Source organism: Ochlerotatus camptorhynchus, unplaced genomic scaffold, assembly GCF_037179485.1.
Source record: "Ochlerotatus camptorhynchus isolate MF236.1 unplaced genomic scaffold, CSIRO-AGI_Acam_v1.1 ptg000417l, whole genome shotgun sequence".
Classification (NCBI taxonomy): Eukaryota; Metazoa; Arthropoda; class Insecta; order Diptera; family Culicidae; genus Ochlerotatus; species Ochlerotatus camptorhynchus.
In genome coordinates, this window is record NW_027040903.1 from 699114 (window position 1) to 712511 (window position 13398).

The 13398-nt window shown below is 43.2% G+C and overlaps 1 protein-coding gene across 1 annotated transcript in view; it reads right to left on the bottom strand.

Annotated features, from left to right (window-relative positions):
- The window catches only part of LOC135711059 (uncharacterized), a 58834-nt gene that overhangs the window by 39774 nt on the left and 5662 nt on the right, over positions 1-13398 (bottom strand). Inside the window, exons 2-5 of the mRNA XM_065233803.1 lie at positions 3482-3795; positions 2837-3425; positions 1471-2772; positions 499-1402 (exon numbers count right to left, since the gene is read on the bottom strand). Of these exons, the coding sequence (XP_065089875.1) occupies positions 499-1402; positions 1471-2772; positions 2837-3425; positions 3482-3795 (3109 nt within the window). The remainder of the gene's footprint in view (positions 1-498; positions 1403-1470; positions 2773-2836; positions 3426-3481; positions 3796-13398) is intronic.

Genomic DNA, 13398 nt, shown 5'->3' on the forward strand with positions numbered 1-13398 from the left:
TTCGATCGACGCTTGAGTATTGTTCAGTGGTTTGGAACTAGTTTGCGGTGCTGAGAGAATCGAATCTGTTCAACGTCGGTTTCTTCGTTTTGTGCTACGTAGATTGCCTTGGAATGATCCGTTTCGATTACTCAGTTACGAAAGCCGTTGTCAACTTATCGACCTAGAACTTCTCCGGCCTAGGAGGGACACAAGCAAAGGGAAAGATCCCTACCCGGAATGTTGATGTTTTGCGTTGGTATCTTATGAGTGGTGGGAAAAGGGCATAAGGTTTTTTTTACAAAAAGCTTGTATGCCCTTTTCACATGTTGTTCTTGAATTATGGGCATTGAATAATTTGCTGCCATCTTACATAATTTCTTGAAAGTATTGAATATGTATGACTATTCGCCCTTCTTCGACCCCCTTTGGCTACGCCCATGACTGAATGTACGAAAGGTAACTATAAGCATAAAAATAGGACATTGGAATGGGAATACAAAATAACCCAATACTCACCAAACAAACACTCTGACCGAACAGTGTGCAATAGTAGCACACGCATGAACCGTCCCCTTTCTCGCCACCATTGGCCCCTCGGTGGCAGGATTTCTTGTGCTCCTCCTTGGACTGGACAATGTTTGCACTAGTTGCGGCGGTGCTGGTGCTCGTGGAAGGAGTTGCTATCGCCGTTGCCGGTGCTGTTGCGGTTGCCGTTGCAGCTACCGCCGATGTCGGTGCCGGAGGAGACACTCCGCCAGTGCCAACAGCAGGCGAGGGATGCGTACTGGTAGACTTTGAACTTACCTTACCAGGTGCGGTTGCCGTGGGTCCGGAAGCAGCGCTGGATCCAGCTGTTACCACCGCACCAACCTTCGGCGCTGTATTGATAGTTTTCGTTACCACTTTACCCGTCGGTTGTTGCGAGGTTACACCTGCCGGGGCTGTTCCTTTGGGAGCGACCTTGGAGGGAGTATTGGTTGCTTGATTTAACATTGCCTTGGCAGGGCTAGCGGAGGCACCAGATTTGCTGGGCGGAGCGTGACTAGCAGACCCCACCAAAGCTAAAGACGGTATACTTCCGCTGCTGGAAGAAACTGTGCCTTTGGAAGCGGTACTGTTTCCATTTTCGGTTTGGGTGGTAGGAGTGCCACTGCTGCTGCTGCTGCTGCTGCTGTTGCTGTTCTTAGCTACGTTTGCCGATTTGCTGTTGTTGCTGTTAGTGTTGCTGCTGCTGCTGCTGCTATTGTTGGTGTTGTTGCTATTACCGTTGCTATTAGTACTACTGCTACTACTGTTTCCGTTGCCGCACTGCTGGGTTGCATTGCTGTGCTTTTGCTCGTGTATTTGCTCCAAATCTCGAACCATGTCCTTCAGCATACTGTGCTCTTTTTGAAGGGTCTTTAGCTCCGTTTCGAGTATTCTACGGAGGAAGAAAAAAAACATCAATCATTTAGATACGTATTTAGGGAAACAATCAAATAAACTTACTTGTTACTCGCCGCAAGTTTTAACGCCTCGACCAATGGTTTCTTGATTTCCTTTTCGAAAATCTCCGATTTCGTTACGGTGTCGGTGAAGCATTCCTTGCAGTCCTTGCAGATGGCACCATCGTCGCTGCAGAGTTTCACGATCGGTTCAATGACTGCGGCCGCCATCGTTGCCGAACTGGGACCCGTTGCCGGGCTGGTAGCTGTAGCAACTAGAACCCCACCGGATGTAATTCCCTCCAGCTTGGCCGTAATTGGTAGATCGTCACCGTTGATAGCAGCCAACGCTTCCTCCGGCAGAATGGAGCTCCAGTTTACACCGAGCAGCTTGCTCTGCATATCGTTGGCTATTAGCTGCCTCAATGGGGAAGCCGGTGTGCTCCAGTTGAATAACCGCGAGCCGGAAACGCTTTCGAAACATTTCATGTCGAACTCAATGTCGGTACCCTTCGCCAAGAAGAACTTGGTGAAATACTGATAGATGACATTGCGCTGCGGAAATTGGAAATCTATAAGAAACCACTCGGCGAAGGCGGACGCCATATCACTCAGCAGAGCCGACTCGGAATCGTCCGATTCCCACAGCAAGTCGAGAAAATGCAACGGATGAATCCGGTCGGCTACTTCCGTTCGCCAGCGTTTATTGATGTCATCGCAGAACCTCTGCATGAAATTCTTCACATCAATGTTCCAATTCTCGGCCATCTTCCTTCGCTCCTCTTCCTTCAGAGGATGATAGGACTTGATGAGAAACTTGGACAAATTCAACGGGTAGAGCATAGCGATAATGTTGATCGCAACCCGACATGCATTGATTTTACACGGTTCGCTTTGGAAGATGCAAAACCGCTTGGGTTCGAGTGTCGTCCAAGTGTACGGTACCCGATCCGGCAGATGCTTGAAAATGGCCCACGAGATATGGTAGAGACTAGTATTATCAACCAATGCATTGCTTGTAGCTACCACAGTGGAACTTGAACTGTCCTCGTCCTTCGCCGGAGAAGAACAACCACATTCAGCTTGCTGTTGCTGCTGCTGCTCCGCTTCGGACGAGTCTGGTAACGCAATTTCCGTAATAGAACTTGAGGACGATCCGGAAGGGGAAGAATTCGTCATGCCATTTACGTGCCTTCTTTCTAGAGCCTGTTTGTCACTGAGAGGTTTGCTGAAAAACTCCCCAATGTAGTCCAGATAATCCCGATCTAACTTTTTGAAAAATGAACACTTTGCACAGTATAGTTGCTCCTTAGACTTGCCCAAACAGGTACCACCGGCGATTAGACAAGTGCAACAGTTGCATTCACTATAAACAGAAAAAAAACGATCAAATGTAACCAACTGAAGCCAATCCCTCAGAATAAACTTACACATAATGAGTGGCCAACGCAAAGTTACACTTCCGACACTGAATGTTTTCGATCGTGGCCGCCATCCGGGGATTGGTGCAAGTGATCCACTTCGTCTTGAGACAATGCACCACATAATGCCAGACCAGATTTCGATCCTCCAGGGCTAACCACTCCACGATGGGCCGATCCCTTTGTCGCAGCACTTCAGGATCAAAGTTGAAATCCGACTCCTTCACTGCCACCAGTAACGAGTGGGCTGAGCTGACCCGCTTCCTTCGTGCCGAATCCTCCTTAGCCTTGTGGTAATCATGCAACAAGGACCAAACATCTCGCCAAATCTGCGAAGTGGAGTTCATCTCATCGTCAAATTGAATAAACCGGTAGACCATCGTTTTATATTCCTCATCGAAGAGCAATTCCTTCAACTTCAGTATGCACTCGGGAATGATCCGTTGCACTTCGAGATACACAAACCGCTGATACATTCGCTTGTTGATCAGACACCAAGTCAGCGAAAATTGCTGCAAATGACCGCGTTGCAGCTCGAACAACAACGGAGACAACGACTTGGCCGAATGGCACAGCTTGTCGTAACCGTCGAGGATATCTGAAAAGAACAATCTCACACTTATTTTGCTTGGCAACATTTAAACCAATACTCACAATTGAGCAGCTCCGTAGGATTATACTGCAACTCGCCGTCGCTGGTTTCGGTGATCAGATCCTGCAGTCCTTGACTGTAGGCTTTCACGATCGACCGTAACTGCAGACAGAGCAGCTCGAACAGCTGGTGCGGATCGCGAGTGTAGAGCATGCTGAACACCAAAATGAACGTCATCTCATTCGACAGTGGCAAGTTCGAACCGAGCGAGATTTGAATGTTCTTCTTGGTGTTGATCCGTCCGTCGGTCAGCCACTTGAGGGACGACTTCTCCATCAACTCCATGTAGCGACTGTACAGTAGCGATTCGTTTTGCCTGTAGAAATGGAAACAAGAATAGAGTTCAGTTTGTTTCTTGGAGAGGAGGATCTCAATGGACCAAAAGTCTTGGGAGGCATTAAAGGGGTAACTACTAACTAGTTCGATGAACATGTTTAAAGCTAAACTTTGTTTATTTCTCATTCATTCTGAGCTAAAATACATAATGATGATTCAAATTGGGCTAGAATAAATCATTGCTGAGGTCCAGAGACAACGTTTGACAGCGTAGCTGTATGTCCAAGGAAATCGAGACAATTACCTCGATCGGAGCGGAAATCGAACCTACCGCCTTCAGATTGGTGATAGGGTCAGGTTAGGCAAGAGTGCCATATAGGACAAGAATGCATGAAACTCTGAATGGTGTTCCTATGCAGCATTGCAGAAAGTTCTGTTTACAATGAAGTCGAAAATGAAAGTATTTATAATAATTAGACATAAAATAAGGATTTTCGAACATCAAAATATTTCTCTCTACAATTCTTGCGTTAAGGCATCACTATTAATGGTTAATGGAAATATTAATGACAAAGAATAGATAAATATTTTCTTTAATTGGTCAAAAGTCACCTTCTTAAAAATGACCCTCACATGGGGCAAGAGTGCTACCCAAGAGGTAAGTCACTCGCACACCAATCTGGGTCATCTTTCTTGTCAGTGTGTCGCAGGTGTGCCGGTCATAGAGCAAGCTGCGATTGTTTGTAAAATACCCAACTCGGTATTTCTGACACTTTGAATGTTTTGGATTGAAATTTTGGTGTGTTCATAGGATAATAAATGTCCTGTGTTTTAGGGTTTCATAATGCCCTCAAAGGCAGACCAGAAACCTAGCCTTTCGTGATATGAAAGCAACGGTCTATCAGCGGCCGGAAAGAGTTGGAACCGGTGGGAAACATTGTTGGAGACCGACTATAGAGGATGATGAATAGACTTCTGTAGATTGTGTTTTGTGTGAGTTGCAGCATTATTTAAACTAAGGCTACTAATGGGGTCTGATTAACTGCTCTCTTGAGCCCACTCTAGAACCTACATTTATTATTTAGATCTACACACTTAGATTTTTCTACCAAGATCGGCTGTGCAAATCTCGGCAAAAAAAGTTTTACTGAGATATCAGCAAACATTTCATTTGTTTGCTGAGATTCAGCTAAGCATTATCTGAGACTCAGCAATCAAATGTCACTTTTGCTGAGATTTCAGTGAAACTTATTTTGCCGAGATTTGCACAGCCGAGCTCGATAGAAAAAACTAAGTGTGTATAAGTGAACTGCTGGTCTGAGTTCCTCTGGTATATTCAATTAGAGGATGTTCCTGAATACACAATCAAACAGCAATGTTTTGAACAACTTCAATGACAGTTGCCCAGTAGTGCTCCCATTTTATTTACAACAATCCAATGCCTACGAGATTGTGCCAATGGATGTACCCAAGCTGTGCCGAATCTAATTTTGGCACAATATGCTGAGTGACAACAACAAACTCAAAACAACCCCTAAAATGGCTCCCATACTTTCACCATGCTGAATCATGAGTCCCTCCTTTTCTCATATCATTGCATGCAAAATAATAACCCAATGCAGGTCAATTGAATATGCCTAAATGAATTAGTTGCAATGAAAGTATGCACAGTAATGACAGTATAATATAGTAATTGAATAAAATTAATATTTACCTGTTAATAATGATCGAAATTGTTAGAAAGTAAGCGAAGTTGTTAGTTCACATAGTTTGGCATTAGCGTGATGGTATATTATTATGATGCTGATTAGACGAAGACTGAAATCCAGGATGTTCGGTTGATCGTCGCTACTTGAATCGCTGAGAGTATCTTCCGAGTCTTCATATTCTGATTCCACCATTGCAGTGAACAATCTTGTCGTGGTTGTTTTAAACTCGCTTCTGTAATTAACCACCTCTTGCCAATAATCCGCCAATCGATCGCTTCTTTCTACATCCTGCCTTGCGCTGATTTTCCATGATCTATCTATCTATCTATCTATCTATAGGGCTTTCCAGATAATCTTTTATGATGGTTCTGTTTCTATGAAAGTAAAATGATGGTCTATTCCTCTATCATGGCAATATGTTACTCCAGCGTGCAGATAGTCAATATCGTTGTCTTCTTCAAAACTTCATCGTTTTCATCTAAAGAAAAGAAAATCGCCACTTGATCAAACCAAATTCAAAGGTAGTACCTGTGGGATGTCGCATTCCAAAAGTTTTGAACCTATTAAATATATTTAATTTTTGCAGCCATCTGAAAATCAAATCAAAGTCAAAATCATAATTCTAAACTTCACAATTATTTAATTTTGGCTAGTAGTTAAATTTCAGCAAACTTTTGGTTCGCTACATCACAACTGGCATCACTAGTGTGCATCTTTCAAAATTTAAAGATACAGACAAGCCCTGGGACCTGGTTGCAGTTAAGTCACCAAATTTGGCATATGGCATGAGATATCATCAATAATTAGTTATGTATTGAATAATATTGTAAAATTCAATAGTTAAATTGAGTGAACAGCTGCTATTGCTGTTGCTAGCACGATTAAAAATCAAAAGGCTATGTTTATGAACAAGAGTTATTCGATTTCACTCCACTTAAGACCCATGACCCTGTTGCCCATAAAGGTTGGCACTCTTGCCAAATTATAGTTAAAAAAAAAATTGAGATGACATTTAGAAAAAAAATCTTCAACAACTTTTGACGAGATTTAATTTGCATTACATTGCTGATTTAAGAAAGCAATGTTATGGACTTGCAATACGGTGCACAAACTCCTATAAATATCCACTGTTTGACATATATACAGTGCTTACCCGATTTTGCCAGCTTTTATCCCGATTTTGTCAGCCTGAAGATTTTGCTGAACTTTTTGATTTTGACGTAGGACTACGTCCGTGATTTCTATATGGGAGTACACTTTGTGAAAAACAAAAATGGAACATGTAACAAAATTATGAAAGATTTTGAACGTTAATAACTCAGCTGCCCCTGGACCAATTTCAATAATTGTATCACCAATCAATCAGATATATTTGTACGCATTTGATAAATTTAAGATTTTATCATTTTTCAAAATATCACTATTGAAAATTGTAACTGTTACTATGCTAATTATAATTATTACCGATTGCCTGCGAAAACCGATTTCCCTAACACAGATTTCAAAGTTGAATTCCATCCGGTTTCACTAAACGGTGATCATTCAATCACCACGTGGTTGTTCTCAAGTACACAACGAAAGGTTCCCCGCAAGCAACTAGCTATCAAGACTGGCCTCAACTAATCGGATTCAGTTCCAATCACCGTGTGTGGTGATGTCCGGTCGTCGGCATCAGCAGCAGCAGCAGTGCTTTCGGCGCGTGGCGTTGCACATTGTTCTCCAATACACAACGAAAGACTTCCTACAAGCAGTGAGCTGCAGCCCACCTGAGCATCCATAGAAGGAGGAGGAAGCCGCACCGCTATTGATCGGAATCAGTAGCTCTTCGTGAGTCGCTGTGGGCCATATATGCCAAGCACGTCACCCTCATGCCAAACAATAAACAGCTCACCAGTCTCATCTGTGTTTAACACCCTAATAGCTCAGCATTACTCAACTATCACGACAAAACGATCCTTTTCAGGACCACCATAAATTTGGAAAAGAGTATTTTTTTTGACATTTGTCAAGGTCATCAAGGATGTCAGTTCCTATATCAAGATAGAGCTGGAATTAGGGCGTAACAGCTTTTGTAAACAATGATTTCTTGCGATGATGTTTTGAAAGTCAAGGCTCGCCCACGCAAAGCAACATCACCATCAGTTAGTGTGAGACTTCCTCTACCCGACGGTTATGTTGTTGTTCACAAAAGCTGTTACGCCTAATTCCAGCTCTATCTTGATATGTTTAAAACTAACATACCATGTACTTTAAGGCAACATTGGGAGTGCGCTTCCAATAACCAAAGTCGGTCGCGGCATGAAAGTGGTCTGATTTTGATCCAGAGATGATGGATTTTAATTTTTAATACGCCAATCGATATGAATTTTTCTACGAATCCGTTAAAATTAAGACTTTATCATTTTTCAAAATGTCACTATTGAAAATTGCACGGATGTGCAATTGTTGCTATGATAATTAAAATCATCACAAATTTTCTGCGAAAGGCGATTTCCCTAACACAGATTTCAAAGTTGAATTCCATCCGGGCTCATCAAACGGTGTTTATTCAATCACCGCGTGGTGTGGTGCTGTACTCCAAAATCAGTAGCTCTTCGTGAGTTGATGTGAGCCATCTATGTCAAGCGCGTAATACTAAAGCGCATAAACAGAGAGAACCCCGCTCAAATTCCTACTCCTACATAAAACACAAACTCCTTGTTAACTGCAGGAGATTATAAGCAGTAAAATTTATTATATAAGACCACGTAGTCCTACGTCACCATTGCGTACAACCCCATAGGGCTGTCTTTTGTAGTTTTTAAGCATGAATTCTCAAGCATTTCACTCCAAATGACACGCAACAATGCGACACTACACAGCTGTATCGAGTCCCTCCCGATAAAGGTAACTAGGTGGCGGATAGAGCTGGGATGGCTACAATACAAGTTATGGACAGATACCCCATTCAAGAAGAAGGTTTCATGATCGCCAAAATTAACGGAATATTCATATGCAGTTGCTACGCACCCGAAGGACGATGGAGCAGTTCTACGAGACGCTGGTTGGACTTACCGATGAGCTGAGGAGGAGACTTCAATGCTTAGGCAGTGGAGTTTGGAAACAGATGAACCAACGCAAGAGGGCACATTCTGTTGGAAGCTCTGGCGAAGCTGGAAATTAGGCTGTTCAATAAAGGCACCACCAGTACTTAACGCAGAGATGGCCGGGAATCCATTATCGACGTCACTTTATGCGGACTGCAGTCCGTCGCTGGTGGAAAACATGTATTGGAGAGTGTGTGAAGGATATACCCATAGTGACCATCAGGCAATCCGATATGGCATCGGCCAACAGAATCCTGTGGCAGTACAGAGCACGAGAACAGCGTGTCGTGATGACGAGGATCAGATGTCAAGTCATACCCGCTGAAATGTGCTTAGAGAACCTGAAAGTCATCGTGGAAGGGCTTTTCTCGAAGCACGAAGCAAAGTCACCAACGAGCAACTCGTAGCAGTGCCTGCTGGATACACTCGGAAAACTCTTGGAGAGGATCATCCTAAACAGGCTGACGAAATACACGGAGAGTGAGCAAGGATTGTCGGAGAGGCAGTTCGGATTTCGAAACAGGAAGAGTGGATGCAATTCGGACAGTTGTCGAGAGAGCCGAGAAGGCGTCGAAATAGAAGTGGAGAGGAGATCGATATTACGCTGTGATAACGATCGACGTCAAGAATGCGTTCAACAGCTCTAGCTGGGAGGCCGACGCTACTTCCAGAACCGGGTTCTGATCTAAGAGCCAAATATGGGACAGAGATCGATTAGAATCACGGTGGGAATTTCACAAGGCTCCATCCTTGGTCCAACGCTCTGGAACGTGATTTAAAAAGGTGGTCTAACGCTGCAGCTACCCAAACGAGTTGAGATCGTTGGCTTTGCGGATGCTGGAATTGATGGAAATGTTGGCGACCGAGGCGGTCGACATAATTGGAAACCTAATGCATGGAGCGAAGCTGCAGATAGCTCACAACAAAAGCGAGGTGGTATTGATCGGTAACTTTAAAGCGCTGCAGCGGTCAGAAATTACCGTTGGGGAGCACGCAGTAAACTAGAAGTGGGTGTTGAAATGCCTGGGAGTGATGGTCGACGACCTTTTTGCTTGAATAAAGGGTGATACGGTCAAAATTTGGTCAATATCAACTTGACGTATTTCTTTCAATTTTGCATTTAAAAAACCTGAACACCCCTCATTTTGAAGGTGTGTGTGTGTGTAGAATGTTGCTCCTATTTTGATTTTGGAATTCACTCTTCAGTTGTCAAAATGCCGTCCAAGCAAGAAGAGCAGCGTATCAAAATTTTGCTCGCGCATCGCGAAAATCCGCGCTACTCGCACGCAAAGTTGGCAAAATCGCTAAAAGTTGCCAAATCAACCGTTACAAATGTAATTAAAGTGTTTGGGGAACGTTTGTCGACAGCCAGGAAGTCTGGATCGGGGGGAAATCGAAAACCGGAAGCCGCTGAGACGACAAAGAGAGTTGCCGGTAGTTTCAAGCGAAACCATAACCTCTCTCTCCGAGACGCCGCAAGTAAGCTGGGTGTATCGTCTACAACCGTGCATCGAGCCAAAAAACGAGCCGGACTATCGACTTACAAGAAGGTAGTGACTCCAAATCGCGATGATAAACAAAATACGACGGCCAAAGCGCGATCCCGGAGGCTGTACACGACGATGCTGACGAAGTTTGACTGCGTGGTAATGGACGACGAAACCTACGTCAAAGCCGACTACAAGCAGCTTCCGGGACAGGAGTTTTATACGGCAAAAGGAAGGGGAAAGGTAGCAGATGTTTTCAAGCACATGAAACTGTCAAAGTTCGCAAAGAAATATCTGGTTTGGCAAGCCATCTGTACCTGTGGCTTGAAAAGCAGCATTTTCATAGCTTCCGGGACTGTCAACCAAGAAATTTACGTGAAAGAGTGTTTGAATAAACGTCTGCTGCCTTTCCTGAAGAAACACGGTTGTTCCGTACTGTTTTGGCCGGATTTGGCATCTTGCCATTACGGTAAAAAGGCCATGGAGTGGTACGCCGCCAACAACGTGCAGGTGGTTCCCAAGGACAAGAACCCTCCCAACACGCCAGAGCTCCGCCCAATTGAGAAATACTGGGCTATTGTCAAGCGGAACCTAAAGAAGACCAAAAAAACTGCTAAGGGCGAGCAGCAGTTCAAGGCAAACTGGCTTTCTGCGGCGAAGAAGGTGGACAAGGTGGCTGTACAAAATCTGATGGCAGGGATCAAGCGTAAGGCCCGGCAATTCGGATTTGGAAAAGCGGAAGCCTAACTGAATATTTTTCTGAATTTTATACTAATTGAACTTGAAAAAGAAATTTAATTTGATTTTTTAAATAAACGATTTCAGCGATTTACACGCGTTTTCCCTTGACCAAATTTTGACCGTATCACCCTTTAGCCACGTAGAATACGCCTACGCGAAGGCAGCGAAGGCCATCAACGTGGTAGCCAGAATCATACCGAACATCTCGGGACGGCTCCTGGCCAGAGCTGGTAAATATCACGGCCGTCATGTGAAAATGAGAAAACAGGTCCTCTCACTATCACGAGAGGAAACATTCATGAGATAAATTGTCATACGGCTTTGACATCAACATTTCTCATCTGATGATAGTGACAGAAGTATCTCTGTAAATATCGCGTGAGATCTTTCATTGAAAATGACATTTGCCAGCCCTGCTCCTGGGTAGTGTATTTACGTTGATACTGAGATATAAAGGTTCAGCCTTGGTTGCAACGCTAAAAAACAAGCGGAATTTAAGGAAACCGAACGGTACGTACCGGCTCAAAAAACCCTACGCAAACTTTTCGAGACATTTGGTGTACCCTTTGATGTAAGAATAGTAAACATTTATCAGTAAATCCATTAATAGTGGATAAATAATGGTTAAAATTGATTTTAAAATCATTTTGATGGTTGAAATATTGAAAAAGAAAATTTCCCGTTTTTGTCAGCCTAAAATTTCAGATGGGCTGACAAAAATGGGAAAGTACTGTAGAACGTAAAATTTTAAAATGGGCACTCTTGCTCCATAGCAGTATTGTCTAGTAATTGCAGGTTAGTGTATTTTTAAAGCAAAATATAACGGGTAAAGCAAATCAGTACTTAGGGTTGTCGGTATTATCGGGTATATTTTTCAAAAACGGTTGTCGGTATTGAGAAACCTAATACCGGTAAAACCGTGAAACCTTGAACCCGGTAGTTTATCATCATTGGAAAATGCTGCACATAATCAGGAAATATGCAGTATTCCTGCCAGAGGCGTCTCGTCCGCATATCCAACCTGTTAATGGAACAGGTAATCAATTTTATCTAATCGTATATATGTACATTTTTGATTGTTTTACTAAACCATTATATTTTGTGAAAGATAAGCAAACACCATCCTCAGCAAACAGCCACAGCGTGTTCAGCTTAGCGAATGAACGAACAAGGCAATACGATTAGTTGTCGTTGTGTAAATTCGCCTAAAGGTAGCCTATAGGTATGAACCAACAAAACGAAACGCTTACATTTCTGATACCGGAATTCGCCTAAAGGTATACTCATTCAGCGGCCAAAAGAAAGAATAGAGGGAGGTCGTTTGCTTATCTGCGTCCACCCGCTTACGGGGAACCTATGGGCACCGTTGCCAGAAGCTTTCGTTTCCATTCAACCCTATGCAGTAATAGCCATTCGAAAACCTGGCAAACCGATTGCTATGCTTTCGTGCATTAGGAAATGGTTGGAGAAAATGATCCTTCGGAGACTCGATCGGTGGGTCGAATCAAATAACTTGCTATAAAATACCACAGTTTGGGTTCCGCAAGAGCTAAGGAACAAACGATTGTCTTACCACAAATATTCAATTGGCCTTTGCGCACAAGGAGCAAGTGGCTTCACTATTCTTGGACAGTAAGGGGGTTTTTGATTCATTGTTCATTGAAATTCTGTCTGTGAATTTTTGGAATTTTAAATAATTTCTTGTACAATTCGTTGTCAGAAAAGCAAATGAACTTTTCTCTTGGACTACTGGTACCTTCAAGGATTAGTTACATGGGCAGATATCAATAACTGTTAGGCAGAACAATGCACACTAAGACAAGTTGCAGATGGCGGTGTGGTTTCCATGAGAGGTCCACATGCCGTGGACTTGCAAGGACCATTGCAAAGTTCCTTAGATAACTTGTCTTCTTGCGCTAGGAATCTAGGGATCGAACTCTCGCCGCAGAAAACTGAACTGGTGGTGTTTACTCGAAAGCGGTATCCAGCCCAAATGCAGCTTAATCCTTTGGGCAGAAACATTATCCAATCATTGTCTTACAAGTACCTTGGGGTCTGGTTTGATTCAAATTGCACTTGGAATACCTACATTACGTATTTGAAGCAAAAATGTCAGCAGAGGACCTACTTTATCCGTTCAATTTGCGGCACATGTTTATGACTGTCGTAAGAACTCTGCACTCACCAACAACCTACTCGGAGATCAAACATACAGCACCCGGTCGACTCAGGCGACAAGAGCAACGTTCGTGGAACCCCATCATATCATGTTTGATATTCAGTTGTTCTACATTCCCCATGAATTCTTGTGCAATGTCCTGATTTATTATACGAATCCGTAGAGCTTTGTGGGACCTATTCTACATCATGTGAGACGTAAGTTGTATTGGATTAAAGTATTTTAGATTCTCTAAAATGCTAATCTTGTGAACCCGGTAAGCACAAAGTTCAGAAATAAATGCTTTAATTCATCCAAGAACTGTCTTATTCAGGCTCAATACTCAGGGCTGGTAGCGATCACTGCTGTCAAAAATAGTGATTTTAGTTACCATGTTGTAGAAATAAGTGACCAAATAGTGACTTATAGTTGTAAAACGAGTGACTAAAAAGTGACCTAAGA